The 15858-nt window shown below is 43.7% G+C and overlaps 1 protein-coding gene across 1 annotated transcript in view; it reads right to left on the minus strand.

The window, feature by feature from the left end:
* Positions 1–5015: 5015 nt before the first annotated feature.
* PRCP (prolylcarboxypeptidase) overlaps positions 5016–15858 on the minus strand; it is a 29938-nt gene continuing 19095 nt past the window's right edge. Inside the window, exons 5-9 of the mRNA XM_080363431.1 lie at positions 15361–15518; positions 13870–14042; positions 11557–11721; positions 10701–10888; positions 5016–5259 (exon numbers count right to left, since the gene is read on the minus strand). Of these exons, the coding sequence (XP_080219557.1) occupies positions 5058–5259; positions 10701–10888; positions 11557–11721; positions 13870–14042; positions 15361–15518 (886 nt within the window). The 3' untranslated portion in view covers positions 5016–5057. The remainder of the gene's footprint in view (positions 5260–10700; positions 10889–11556; positions 11722–13869; positions 14043–15360; positions 15519–15858) is intronic.

The following is a 15858-nucleotide window of genomic DNA, read 5'->3' on the forward strand; positions in this document are numbered from 1 at the left end:
CACAGAGAGGCAAGATTATAAACAAAATCTAAAGGCTACAGGAGTCACACCTAAACATCAACACCAATGATACTATCATGGCAAATGACAGAGATAGAAGCGTAATGGGATTCAAACAGACCCCTCCAAAGGATTGTTTATGAGTTGTTCATATATATACATATATATATTAATATATATATCACATATGCACAGTTTCAACTGCAGAAATATTTCTATTTTAAGGAGCAGCAGCGTATTTTGGAACAATTACACAAATGTCTAATTGTCTAAGGAGCTATTTTGTTGTTCCAAGAGCACAAATCTGTCCCCATGGTGGTGTTTTAGAACATTCCTTCAAGCTGGTTATGGCTCTGAGTGCAAGTAGCATCGAGTCACAAGTCTGAATAGTTTCAGACATGTTTAACTCAAACTACCATAAAAATCGTTCATTTTTTCCTCTAAATGAATAGTTTCATGAATACATATCCCAGTTACAGCACGGCAATGGCATTCTGAATTGACAGGGGAAAGCAAAAAAATATAGATTTGGAGTATATGATCCCTTCTGCTCTTTCAACCCCATGTTTGTGGGTTTCAGAGCATCCCCCTGACTGTCAGAAAAACACAACAATTCCACCATAATCCTAGAAGAAACTATAATATCTAACTGTCAATGTGCAAAGCCTTTAACATACAGAAAGGTCTTCATGCTTCTTTCCCACTCCCTAGAGATTAGATTCACAACAGATAAACACCCTTTTAAAGAGTAGAAGTAGGAAAAAAAAATCCCTTTATTTAAAGCATATTGACTTTTGTCTAAAACATATTTGGTGGGCAGACGGTATGGGAGACAAAACTTGATTTTCACTTTGCATACACTTTGGAAACCACATTGCAGGTTCCTCGAGAGGCTTTCATTTTTATAGTCTATATGCATACATAGTCTATATACAATATTTTCTGATCTTCAAAGTTAAAATCGCCTACAAACACAAGAAGTTACAGAAGCTATTTAGCTCTCTTCTAAGACTCTACAGCCTTGGATTAACTCTTTGGGCTACACAGCCCAGTTAAGCCTCCCTTTGCCACATCAGAATGTTATGGATCTGTCCACAGAACCTTCATCATCACGGACATGTAGGAAGAGCGTGTTTGCTTGGGACTGGAATAAGCCTCCAAAAACAACATGGATTTTTTTTTTCCCCATTAAAACTAGCTTGATTGTATTCAACATGGTCACCTATGGAGAACCACCAGTTCATACACGGGCTCGTCACCACACAGACAAACCTCTGAAGTGAGAAGCTACCAAACAAGCGCAGAGCTCGCCCTGTGACGTCTGGACTCCTGTGGGTAACTGAACCATCTGCACCTTCATGAGTTCACCTTCCACTGCAAAGTCGAGCGCAAACAAGACGGTATTTGCAGAACTCTGAATCTGCCAAGGGATAAACATTTTCTCTTTGCAAAATCCAGTTCCAGAAACTTACATTTCATTATTTTAATGCATTTTCATTGATACAAACTGCAGTTTCACCAGTAAGATTCACGCTTTGGGGAAATCATTGTTTTCTGCATTTCCCCCAATGAGTAGGAAACATACATTTTAAAATTCCAATCATTCACGACTGTGAGCACCCCGAAGTTAGTTTAGATGGACAACAGGGTCCAAAACAAACTTTTATTCAGTAAAGAAGGTGCAGCAGATTAACTGGTGGAAAATGGGGTTTTAGCTCTGCAATAGTGACATAAATACAGGTTCGAGTATCAGTCGAGGTAATTATTGAGGTGCAGCAAATAATAGCAATGGAGATACCCAGTGTGCACACACGTGGCTCACCAAAAACAATGCCAGAGCCGTCCCTGACTCTGAGAAAAGTATACACTTGCCTGAATCTGGCAAGGAATTATTCAAGAAAATACATGTGCTTATATTTAAGCAGGGAATAAGCACCCACCCAAGTGGTGAGGAATTATTTCGCTCACCTACATGTGGAGATGATGCAGTGTCCCAGTCCCGGGAGGGCTCTCGGCAGCAGCACTTGACCCACGCTCTGAGAGCTCCACACAATGGGCAGCCAAAACCTCGGCGGGGGTCCCGTTTATATAGCCTTGTCAGATCTGACTGTGGGCATTCCAGATGCTTCTCTGCACCCCCACTCTGGCTGTGGGGTCCCCTGAAGCTTCTAAGCATCCCCACTCCGGCTGGGGGTGCCCAGCAACTCCTTGGCACCTCTGCACCCCCTCCTCCTCTCTCTTAACAACCCTGGCCAATGGTCTCTGGGGTCAAACACAAGAAGCTGTTACCCAAATGTAGGAAAGGATGGGGATGTGTTTGCACCTTCCATATTGAAGGAAGTTGGGAGGAAGGGGGATGTGCATCTGCCACAACAACCCATGCCAAGGACATACACGAGCCTGAGATGAAGTATGGCCCATCACCATACACCTGGAAAGAGAAATCAGCCATTGAGTAGACAATGTTCTTCAGGACATGGTTCAGAGGCGGACTCGGCAGTTCTAGGGTAACAGTTGGACTTGATGATCTTAAAGGTCTTTTCCAACCAAAATGAGTCTACGATTCTATGATTTCCCGTGGTCCATTTTGTTCACATCTGCATGAAACATGCAGGAGCACCAACATTCAGACGACGTAGCCAAAACCCACAGACAGGTCCTTGCAAGTGTATAAAGATGTGTACACATAGATTTTAAGATGAAGTCTGAGTACTAAAGGTAAATAAGATGTGAAGTTTCAACTACTCACTTTGAGGAGAAAAGAAGTAATCAGAAGTAAGTCAGTACCATAAGTTGGTCCAAGCAGTAAGAACCTGATCCAAAATGCACTTGAATCAGTCTCACAGACAGAAACGGAATGGAATTTTAACATTATTTTAAAATAAAAATTAAACAAGACAAAACACACGAGCAAAACCACACTGAACAATTTTTGGGTTTAAATGTGATTTCTCAAAATTTGAAATTGAAAACTGCATGGGATTTTTTAAGTTTTATTAAAGGCAATTTTTTTCTGCTTATGAAAGGAGTGAAAAAAATAAAGAAGAGAGGAATGAAAGTTTAAATTACTTATGGTGATTGAAGCTAAAATGTGTTTTCCAAACAACAAAGCAGCAGCTGTTTCCTGAGACAGTAAGTTAGCTAGCAGGGGAGAGAGGAGGAGACACTATCTGATTAACAATATACAGTAGCTGGTAATCCGGATCACTCTCAGCCCAACGCACGAATTTCCCCATGTCTTGCTCCATACAACATGGCAATGGTTACCCCAGAACTTGCACTTGGAGCAGCACCCCAAGAAATCAGTGGGAACAGCAGGACCAGGGTCTTGCTTGCTCAGTTAAACCATTTGGGATCCCCAAAATTTATCCTTACTCTTGCAGATTCCATTCCTTGCCCTGCAGTAAACCAGGGCTTTACCAGACATCAATTAACACATAAGAAGTCTCTTAAGTAATTACCTTGCTCAAGAGTGTGAAAAGTTCAGATTGCAGGGTCTGAATGTAAACGCCACGTTTAACACAAGACAAGGGAATGCCAGGGAATCTGTTGGAAAGAAGACGTACAGGAGCATTTTAAAAGATAACATTTCAGTGCTGGGTTCGCTTTGTTTGCAGAGGATGGGAGGAGACTGGAAACAGAAAAGGCCACCTAGTGTCTTAGAAAAATACTCAACTATCAGGCATATCATCAAAGCTGAGACAACTTTTCAACAGAATTGGGATTTTAGGAGTCTGGGGACAAGAAGCCTTGCCTGAGTCTTTCTGAAATGGAATTGTCCTTTAAACTGCAAAGAATTCTTTCTGAAGAAGGGCTGCAGTGTGAATGAAGCCAAGGCTGGAAAATGAGGGGACTGCCCCAGCCATTTATTAATGTCAAATATGCTGTCTCATGAATCAGGGTAGTTTCTCTGTGTTGGAAGCCTTACAGAAAGCCCTGTGCACCTGGCTTGTTGAGCTCAGCATCAGGCTTTAGGCTGATCCAAGAGGATAGCTGTGTTTTGAATAGTTCGTCCTGCAAACAATTTTTTTTAAAAAAAGGGCTTTTATTGAAGAGCCATCAGCAAACAGATCATGCAGAATTGGAACAATACACAGAATGGGGGAGAGAGAGGAACCCACACAAGGCACAGCCCCAATTATTTGTCACTTCATAAGATCTAGCCAGCACAAGTGTCACATTTGCTCTTCAAGAGAACAGCTTCAAAAGCTCCCTGGTTTGGAAAAGTTAAGTGTTTGTGGGGACACACATGTATATACACACACACAAAACACACCCAGAGTTTTCTTTGGCAACCATCACAGCGGCAAACATTTCAGAATTAGGACAACCAGCAAAGAAAGAAACAAAACCCTGATGCAGATTGTGCACACTCAGCCAGTTAACAGCAGAGTGAGTCCGGGCCCAGCCCCGACCATTCAGTGCAGCACAGAATAGAAAAGCCACCTGAGGGAGATTTGATTAATAACCTGCCAGAAAACTAGAGAAAAAAAAAATTTAAAATAAGATATTTACTTATTTTCCAGCGTTCATTCCAAAGGGTAAGGGCTGTTTAGTTTCTTTACAAATGGCACAGCCAGTTTCCCCACCAAACATCACAGTGAGATGTGATTTCTGTCTCCCATTATCTCCACGTCCCGGCCGTGCACCAGCTGAGGGTGTCAAACTCAATCCCACTGAAGGCAGCAGGAGTTTCATCATCAACAGCACTGCCATTTAATCCACTGTATATATAACACATACTAACAGCCAGGACAACCAGCAAGTGCAGCAAGGAAGAAATGAAGCCCAGAACAGGAGCTCTTCATGAGAAAGTACAGCATTTAAGAGGAAAGCAAACCAGAGGAGGCAGCTCAAGCCATGCACTTCAACTAAAGTTTATTATCAGAGAACGCTCTCCATCCCTCTGCATCTCTCACGGGCACAAGCGCTGGTTAGCACTGCAGCACGGGGGAGGAAACAGGAGTGAAATGCTCAGACAACCGTGTCATAAGACCTGGCCCTGCTGCCGGCAAAGCCAACGGGGGCACAATGGCCGCAGCTGTTGCAGCACCACTTCAGTGGCGCCTGGCCATTTTAATCCAGTGCTTCATGTAGCAGAGCTCCAAGTCTCGAGCTTGCTGCACAGATTTGGGGTCCGAAGGGTTGCGGCCACGTAGGTCCAGGTGATGGGCTCCCTCGGGGATCATGATGGCCACGAGGGAATGGCTGATGTTCCGGGTCACCCCACCTGCTGACCATGGGTCCATGCCACCGTTGCTGTAAGAAACAGATATCTCATTAGGGTCTGCCTGCCCAGCAGCTGGCAGGGGGCCTGCAGCTTATGTCAACATCTCCACCTTGACTTTCAACTAGTTTTGCACATGTGCTGACAGAAACAGACCTCAGCCCTGTCTCAGTGCCTTGTGTCCACCCCTCTGCTGAGAGAAGCCTCCTTGGCAGACGTAGGGAGCTCTTAGTAGCTTGAGGCTACGCGATTGTCATTAATTATCTGCTAATTCAGGTAATAAGCTATAATAATGCCACAGCCTCTGGAGACAGATCTGCTGCCACTTGCCATTGTCATAAAAGGTTCAGGTTCCCTTGTATCAAGACAAGTCCAAATTACCAAATTAAAGCACTGTGCTTTCCTTCTTTACTGTGTCCAGTTCTGGGCTCCCCAGTTTAAGAAGGACAAGGAAATACTGGAGGGAGATGATGAGGGGTCTGGAGCATCTTTCTTACGAGGAGAGACTGAGAGAGCTGGGTCTGTTCAGCCTGGAGAAGAGAAGCTGAGAGAGGATCTCATCAATGTTTATAAATATTTCCAGGGTGGGTGTCAAGAGGATGGACCAGACTCCTTTCAGTGGTGCCCAATGATAGGATGAGGGGCAACGGGCACAGACTGAACCACAGGAGGTTCCATCTGAATATGAGGAGAAACTTCTTTACTTCGAGGTGCCAGAGCCCTGGAACAGGCTGCCCAGAGAGGCTGTGGAGTCTCCTTCTCTGGAGACATTCAAAACCACCTGGATGCATTCCTGTGTGATCTGTCCCTTCCAACCTCAACCATTCTGTGATTCTTCAGTCTGCCATAAACTAATAATGAACTGGACCCTTTAGATCTGAATTTCCAGGAAGTTCTACCCTTTCTTGTTTCAGCTGGGTGCCAACTGGTTTTGTAAAATAAAGCTTTTATCCCTCAATAAGCTGTCTACAATGACTCTTCCTCTGGGACAGGACAATTTAATGCAATTTACTCCTCCTCTCTTACCCCAAGTCAATGAAAGGATGCCTTGCACTGTAGATCTGCCTCCAAATAACGCCTGGTCCATGGAGCATGCCAACAGCTGAACAGGGATGAGAGTTTTGCGCCTCTCATTCCCAGGTTTGGACATGACCCAGAAATCCCTACTACATCTTATTTTCCATTACCTCAATGTGCGTCTACAAAAAGGAAGCAACACCCATATACTTACAGAGCTACACAAACCTGGATCTGTTCCTGACTTACAACACTGGACCTACTCACAAAAGGAAACATTAGAGAAGGACTGCTGTATGTCAGTGTAAATTTCTAGAAGGATCTAAGAAATTAAAACAACTTTGGACATTAAGAGATACGCAGCTAGAAAAAATATCACAATGGCAGCACCAGAAAATTTCAGAAAGAAATAATGAGTGAAAAGGAGTTTTGTAGAAATAAGTAAGAATAAAAATCTGATGGGGTCTGAACTAATACTTTTTTTTTTTAATGAGGAAACAAAGCATCTTGAATCTCTGTAGTTATTAATTTTCAGTGGTTCTAAATATGACTTAGAAAAAGAGATACATGTTGTATACGCCAGACAAAAAGCACACAGAGCTGACCAATAAGCAAAAAGCATTTGGTTTAAAAGGTCACCTGAATCAGCAGAGCACTTTGGCAACAGAGGAACGAGTTGCTGAGAGACCCAAGATGCACATGAACTTGCATCTTGTGGTCCCAGTCATGTGGAAACTAAGTGTGCACAAGAAAATAACCCTGTCTCTGGCTTTTCTGGGAGCTGCTGGCTGCGTCCTCTGTGTCTCCTGCCAAACGATGGCACTGACGCACTTTGGGAAGCGATGCCTGCTGAGAGGAGGGCTCACTGCAAAATAATAGTAAGTCTTAACAGTTTTACAGAATAAGATAATCCAGTACCAACTGGAATGGATTATTTAGGTGTTAAAACTGAGAATGCATGTAAGGACTCAGTTGCCCATCTCACAGGACAGGACTTCCCAATGTAAACAGAAGGAGGGAAAAGGATGGAGGGGAAAAGGATGGAGGGGAAAAGGATGGAGGGGAAAAGGATGGAGGGGAAAAGGATGGAGGGGAAAAGGATGGAGGGGAAAAGGATGGAGGGGAAAAGGATGGAGGGGAAAAGGATGGAGGGGAAAAGGATGGAGGGGAAAAGGATGGAGGGGAAAAGGATGGAGGGGAAAAGGATGGAGGGGAAAAGGATGGAGGGGAAAAGGATGGAGGGGAAAAGGATGGAGGGGAAAAGGATGGAGGGGAAAAGGATGGAGGGGAAAAGGATGGAGGGGAAAAGGATGGAGGGGAAAAGGATGGAGGGGAAAAGGATGGAGGGGAAAAGGATGGAGGGGAAAAGGATGGAGGGGAAAAGGATGGAGGGGAAAAGGATGGAGGGGAAAAGGATGGAGGGGAAAAGGATGGAGGGGAAAAGGATGGAGGGGAAAAGGATGGAGGGGAAAAGGATGGAGGGGAAAAGGATGGAGGGGAAAAGGATGGAGGGGAAAAGGATGGAGGGGAAAAGGATGGAGGGGAAAAGGATGGAGGGGAAAAGGATGGAGGGGAAAAGGATGGAGGGGAAAGGATAACTCAGCCATTCCTTTCCAGCAGTGGCCAGGCGAGTAGGGCTTCAGAAAAACACCTAATGCAAAATATCAGCACACTAGTCCCATTTTCAATTCATCATATTTCCTTGACAGCATAAAGAGGGATCTGCCTATGCCACAGCAAACAGTTCCTGTCATGTCTTCAGAGCTTCTCAGCCCCAACCAGAACAAGGAGGTTTTTCACTCTTAGCAACACTGTCTGTGCATCCTTTTTTAACATGCCCACTCTCCACAAAGCCAATTTCCTTTTATTAACTTTTTTCTCTCTCACCTGTTCTCCTCAGCCAGACATTGTTCTGTCTCATCTTCTTTTCCACCATTCCCTTATTTTACGCTAACAATCCCCCCTTCTGCACAAGGCTCCAGTATCTCTCAAAACAGCCTGCACCTTCTGCCTCCCCACTGCCAGTGCACAACTGGACAGGTGGGTGTCCTGACTTAGAAGCATACAACCTAGATGTGACCCATCCAGACTGAAAAATATCAGTTTTCAGACTGTGCACACCAAATTTCATACTGTCTGATACAACCTGGACTGATTTTCACTGCCGTAGTGTGCTGATGACAAGACACTACCAACTGCTACAAGCTCTCTGCCACCACAAGCATGAACAGCATTAAAATGCCATTTCCAGTGCTGTGGAGCACTTGCATACCAAGTACACAGCAAGTTCCAGTAGGGGTACTGGGAGCAGGAATTGCTGGAAAAGGCAAACAGGGTTCTGGAAAACCCAGGTTCTGCAAAATAGTGTTTTAATAAAGAAGTGTTGCCCAGGACAGGCAAGTAAATCTGCCCACAATCTGAGTAATGACTCACATACTACGTGGGAAGATGTGAGGAAGGAATTTCTTATAATGAGGGTGGTGAAACACTGGAACACATTTCCCAGAGAGATGCTCCATCCCTGGAGACATCCCAGGCCAGGCTGGACGGGGTTCTGAGCAACCTGGTCTGGGTGAAGATGTCCCTGCTCATGGCAGGGGTGGCACTGGATGAGTCCCTTCCAAATCAAACTGTTCTGTGAATCTACACACCTCCAAGAAGGTACTGAAGAGGCAATGGACATTCCTCGGTCAGTCCCACCCAACACATACAGCACAGCAGGGATCTGCTTGCAGAAGGAGATGCAGCAATGCCAGTTTAAGCATCCTGGCCAAATCCCACTGCGGCTGGATAAATCCACCTACAGCAGTTCTCTTTAGATGGACTATCTTCCCTTCCTGTGCTAAACTGTTGTGCAAATTGCCTGACACTTGAAACATGGTGCTTTTTACCCCACAGGGAGCCGTATCCTTTGGTAAACACAGGGATATTTTTGTAAAGCACTCTGCAGTGTTCAAGGATAAAAGGTTCTTATATACATGTACAGTGCCGACAATTTATTTGTTTGAAGAGAAACAACCCAGCTTGAGATCCAAAGCTTTGTATGTACAGCACTACTCCACTCATTTGGTTGCTTTCAAGCTTTTCTCATTTCAAGCTCCTTCAGCTGGCATAAATTCTAGAGCATTTATTTAGATTTGTTTGCTCGTCTCTTGCTTACAAAGCACATTTCTGCAGTACGGAGCTGTGAAGCCTTGGAAATAAGCAACACTGCAGAAATTAAGTTAAACCAACAAATTCTATTTTATTAAAATGCTTTCCAAAAAAGAACGGAATTTCTCACTCTAGGGCAGATATCCTATGGGACACAAACAGCAAGAGACACACAGAGGAAAGCAACAGGCCTTTGGAGCTGAACAGACCAACACTAACAGCTGAAATCCGCAGAGTAATCCCCAATTCAAGTGAGGACTTCCTGCTTTTAAAATACAAACCTATTTACCAAGTCCAACAGACTAATTCTGAGTTTTGTTTAAAGAAGTGATTTTTTTTTAAAGGCCTTGCACAACTTGAACCAGAGAACAGAGGGGTATATTCAGGAGCCACCTGCAACGGGCAATCAGTACAGCAGGTCAGGATTCCTGAGGGCACAGGCTTCAATGGGTTTATTAAATGTCTATCACATAACAACCTGATGAACAGCTAGTACTTAGCTGCTCAAAATATTGCATCACCTCACAACAGAAATACAGCTACATGAACCCCCCCTTTAAAGAAAGCAGAGTTTAACCTTCAAAATAAGGAAAGTGAAGGCCCAGAGCAAGGAGCACGCACTAGTTTTTGCACCAGAATGAAACACTCTTTCACTTTTTGACCACATACAAAGGTGTTTCAGACAAACTTCTGTTGTATTGTAGACGGTATGCCTTGCTAGAATGGGAACATCTCATTGTATTTAGATCTTACGTAAGTTTGTTGAATCTTGTCTAATTACCACTAAAAGAAAAAGGCAATTGGCAGCAATAGGAAAGCTTCCCCAAGGTACTTCCCTCTCTTTCCTGTATCAAAGGGGAAAAGGAATGTCTCGCCAGCCCCTCTGCAAGGCTATCACCCAGAGCAACAAATTTTAGTGGCCGAGACTCTAAGCTTGTTTAGACTTTCCTTTTATGTGGAAGGGACAGTGCTCTGGCTTCAGAAAAGCTAGATGGATTTACCAGTATGGGAAAGCTGGACTTTGGCCACAAGGTAAGAAGGAATCCACATGGGAAGAGAATTACATTTGGCAGAATCCCAACCCAGATTCTTCTTTTAGAGTCACACAGACAGTGACAGAACAGTTGGCTGCTTTGGCCACCGCAGATTGACCATTTTACTCTCAAGAGCAACACAAAGCATGCTCATCATGCATTCCGCTGGAGTGTTGGAGACGGATCCTTTTGCTACTTAGGACAGGCTCTCTGCATTGACAACCCAAACTGGTGGCAGGTTCCACTCTAGAAGCTGAAACAAGGCTCACCTGAAGATAATGTTGCTGTGTGAATGGATGTTTTTCCCTCCATACATAGAAATAATCCAAGAAGGGCGAGGCCTCACTCCCCACAGCTTGTAACACTCTTCTGAACGTGCCTTCAAGTCCCATTTCTGAGGCTCAAACATGTCATTGACACCATCTGTGCACAATGGCATCACCATCTCAGTGCAAGTCTGAAAGAAAGAGCAGGGCAAGAAGACACAATTGCAGGAGACTGTTCAACAGCTCATAGTGCAGTATTTAAATAAAAAAAGCTCCAACAGCATTTGATCAGTAATTACTGTCAAACTACCACAGAATCATTTAGGTTGGAAAAGACGTTTAAGATCATCAAGTCCAACCATTAACCTAACGCTGCCAAGTCCAGCACTAAACCATGTCCCTAAGAACCCCGTGCATCTTTTAAACCCCTCCAGGGATGGTGACTCCACCACTGCCCTGGGCAGCCTGTTCCAATGCTTGACAACCCTTTTCCGCAAATAAATTTTTCCTAATATAAATATAAACCAGCTTTAGTTGAAAGAAATAAGTGTCAACATGTCCTGACATATTTGCATGCACAAATTAGGATGGAAGGCTGGGATGGGGGGATTAGAAGATCAAGATGCTGCTCCTGTACATCACTTTCTAGTCTATATGAAGAGCTGAAACAACTGGCTAATGAAGACACAGTCTAAACCTCCTGGGGAAGCTGTCATACTTGCTTCATGATTACATTTGGCACCAGTACATCAATTACATCTGTCGCAATATACTGACAGCTAAATGACTTGACAGTTCTTATCAGTTCTTGCTCAAGAAACCTCACTGAGCTGCAATTTAGAATGGACAGAGTGCATACCTGATAGTTCCAGCCCAAGTGGCCCAGACTCTTTGTTGCAGTCTCAGCCATGTCGAAACATAGAATTTGTCCTGAAAAATTGTAGTATATATTTAGTGCCTGGAAAACATTCTGCAGCAGCAATTTGTCGGAGAGACTGGGATCCTTCAAGAACTTGCAGACTTCCTGCAACAAAGAGAGAAGGGGGACTCTAAATGTATAACAAGTGAAGATGAATTCATGCTACCTGATAGATATCAATTTATTTTCAAAGTACAGTCAGACCATTTCCAGAAAGCATCTTTCTATGCAATGATATACCTTGAGCATTGTAATAAAAAGGAGCATTCCATTTGCATAGTGCATGCTGTGAAGAATCTGAAACTTTACATTTCCTGATTAAAACTTTAAAAGCCGTGCAACCTTAAGATTTCATTCATCAGGCCTTTCAATCCATTTGCCATTCTTAAAATACATAATACTTAATAAACAGTATTTAGCTCCTCTATAATGAAAGATAATGTATGCAAATATATAACAAAGAAGATCCAGAAAACCACGCAGGTCTCTTGGCTCCCTTCCCTGATTTCCTACATGTCAGGATGCTCTGATCTTCTGCCTGGTAGAAGCAGTCCTTGAACACTAACCAACTATCTTGGGCCCCTTTACCTTCAAGCAGCCTTGCCCATGGGATTCCCCCCAGCAATTGTTTGAAAAGGCCCAAGTTTGCCCTGCTGAAGTCCAGGGTTGCGATTCTGCTTGCTATTCTGTTCCTGCCACACGAGATGCTGAACTCCACCGTCTCGTGGTCACTGCAACCCAGGCAGCCCTCAACCTTTACTGCTTCGACCAGACCCTCCTTGTTAGTGAGGATGAGGTCCAGCAGTGCACCTCTCCTAGTCGGCTCCTCCACCATCTGCACAAGGAAGTTCTCATCAATGCACTGGAGGAACCTCCTGGACTGTGGCTGGCTGGCTGAATGGTCCTTCCAGCAAACATCAGGGAAGTTAAAATCACCCACAACAACCAGGGCCTGTGACTGTGAGGCTGCTCTCAGCTGTCTGTAGAGACCTCATCAACTTCCTCACCCTGATCTGGTAGCCTGTAATAGACACCCAGTTCCAAGTGGGTTTTACGGTTTGGCCAGCTCAGCCATCAGTTCTTAACTCTGCAGTTAGAGGTTTGGAAAGCTCGCTAATTCATGCAGATACACACTGGAGACAGGGCAGAACAGCGGGCTGCAGACAGCCCTGCATCTGAAACTCAGATTGTGTGGGAGAGACAAGAGTTTGATACCTCTGAGGAAGCACTGACAGCCCACAACAGGGAACAGATTAAGCAATATACATATATCCAGCTACTCAAATGTATTTCCTCCCTCTCTCTCTCACCCTGAGTCAGATTCAAGCTTCTGTGTCAGAAAAAAGCATCTGAATGCCATAATTAACTCAGATTTCATACATCAGCACTGTTCAGACAAGCTGTAGCATTCTCCATCACAGCTTTATACCTCACTCAGAGAGAGCATGGACTGCGGTGAAGGTGAGCACACTCCTGAGATTGTGTCAGATTGATAACGAAGCAGAAATAATTTTCAAGGTGTTCATACTGCCTTTGCAGACAGACACAGAGGACAGATGAATGTCCCTCCCCTCCTCCATCAGCCAGCTCTACATAAGGGACAATTTCTATTTTTTTATTTAACTGCTGTTTAATAGCCCAAAAATATCAATATTTTATCTACCCAACCTGCTACACACAATAACCCAAAGCCACGTGGAAAAATTCAGCCAGGGTCTTAAAAGAACAAAAAAAACACTCCAAGAAAATAGAAATCTTGCAGAAAGCACTGGAGATAAACAGCATTACACTAGTGATGGTTCGCAAGTGTGGAAAGTGGCTCCGCTTTGAGACGTGACCCTGCAAGGAATGCGTTTGTGGTGATCCACATCTCTTCTCTCACTGGCTCTCCCACATCAAAAAGGACATAGGGTCAAAACTTCAATTGCAAGCTCTGCCAGCTAAGCCTGGCATCAGCAGCTCTGATCACACATGCAGCATTTCTGCTCCTCAAGAACAACTCTGCAGGACAGCTGAGGTTTTTCAGTCATCCCTGGCACTTTTCTTCTGGGCTCTTGATGAAACCTGTTAGACCTACAAGTGGCAGTTAGTGAATAAACTGGTTGGTGCACAACAAGATATTACCCCGATACTCTTTTTTACCAGCCATGTTGGTTCTACAGAGCCAAAAATAAAGGAAAAGGTACGAGCAAGGAGAGTAGATAATTAGTTAAACGAAGTGATCAATTCTACAAAACATAATTTCTCAATTACCTCTATAGGCCAAGCTGGCAGAGGCTCTAAGAAGTCAGCTTTATAGGGATAGTTCATCATAGCCAAGTTTACCCAGGTATCACTCAGCCCTCTCTTCAATACAGCGACATCCTGAAGATTCTCCAATGGGCTGCACAAATGAAATGTCTTGGAAAGCCACAGTAAACCTTCACCTTTAACAAAAAAACCCCAACAGTTTAATGTATTGTTCCATTAACACATAGGTCAGGTGTGGCGCTAACACATATTTTCACTTAGCATAACTGACCTGGTGAGATTATTCCACATACATACAAGCATAGCAGATCAAATTCTAGCCAGCACATCTAAGTGAAGGGAAATACAATCTGCATGCTTCAGCGTATGGGTACATCACAGCTAACGTACCATTAACTAAAAAAACGACAGATTTACAAGAAACTTGGCATTTTTTTGATTGGAAGTAACATCAGGGCACTCTTCTTCCAATGAAAGGAAAACTTCAAACCAGCTAACTCATAGTGCAAGGACTATTAATAGATAGTTCCCTTGGGAGTCTCCTGGCTTTTTTTTTTCTCATTATTTTATCTAATCTAGAACTCAGCTAATCCAGCTTCCCTGATTTTAATTAGCTCACTCATCATACCAGACTTTCCCTTTAGGACACTGAACTCAATTAGCAAGAATTTTTTTTTAATTGCATTCCTTTGCTGTATAGTGACCTCATCTGATACAGAATCACGGAATTGTTTAGGTTGGAAAAGACCTTTAAGATCATCAAGTCCAACCATTAACCTAACACTGCCAAGCCCACCATTAAACCATGCCCCTAAGAACCACATCTACACATCTTTTTAAATGCCTCCGGGGATGGTGACTCCACCACTGCCCTGGACAGCCTGTTCCAATGCCCAACAACCCTTTCCTTGAATAAATCTTTCCTAATATTCAACCAAACCTCCCCTGGTGCAACTTCAGGCCATATTCTCTCATCCTGTTGCTTGTTACTTGGGAGAAGAGACCAACCCCCACCTCACTACAACCTTCTTTCAGGTAGTTGTAGAATCATAGAATCATTTGAGGTTGGAAAACACCCTTAGGTCCATTGAGTACGAGTCTCTAGCACTGAATTGCAGTGATTTTCTATGTCTGATTGCCACAGTTGGTATTTAAACTACTTTTTTTTAGAGTAATGACTCTATATGGCCTACTTTGTCAGAAAGGAAGCCTTGAGGCTCTCATCTGGAGTTAGGTCCTGTCACACTGTAGGGAATTTTGGACCTGTATGTGGAATCACACCAGGAGGCATGAAACAAAGCTTGTGATCCAACAAAACAGACATTTAAAACATAATGCAAAGCTCACTTGGCAGTTTGCAGTATTAAGAGTATAGTTTCAAAAAAATCAATACATGTACAGATGAAAGCTGCAACATAAACTGGCTGATTTTCTCAAGTCATAACGCAATCCTGAGCATTACAACCCTTTGAAAAGGTATTGGTGAGGTCTCACCTGTTGAGGAAAGGCGGTCAATGGCGCTCCAGGAATTGCGGATGCTCTCTGCGCAGCCTGTCCCACTCCTTTTGAAATCCTTTGTCACTATGCTGAAGAAAGCGCCACATGGAACCAAATCACCAAACTGCCAGATTGGGGCAGAGGCTGCCAGAGCTCTGCAAAGGGACATAAAAAGGTTTGTTGGAAAAACAGATGTATCCTGAACCCCCACAAAGTGAACTTCTGTGGCTCCCCACAGCCACTCTCTAAGTAGCATTTTTAATTCAGCTTGGACACTGAGGATAGGCAAAATAACCATAATGTTGCAAAACTATCCCATAGGTCTGCATGTAAAGGCTGTTGAAGATTGTACGTCTTGGCCACTAGTACAAAGGTATAAGTGCATGAAGTAGAAATTGAGACTTGCTTACTTTATTATTTTCATTTTCAACTCACAACCAGGTCTGTCATTGTGCAAACTCAACTGAAGAGAGCCCCTGCCCACAAGTCTACTCT

This window comes from Nesoenas mayeri (assembly GCF_963082525.1).
Source record: "Nesoenas mayeri genome assembly, chromosome: 1".
Lineage (NCBI taxonomy): Eukaryota > Metazoa > Chordata > Aves > Columbiformes > Columbidae > Nesoenas > Nesoenas mayeri.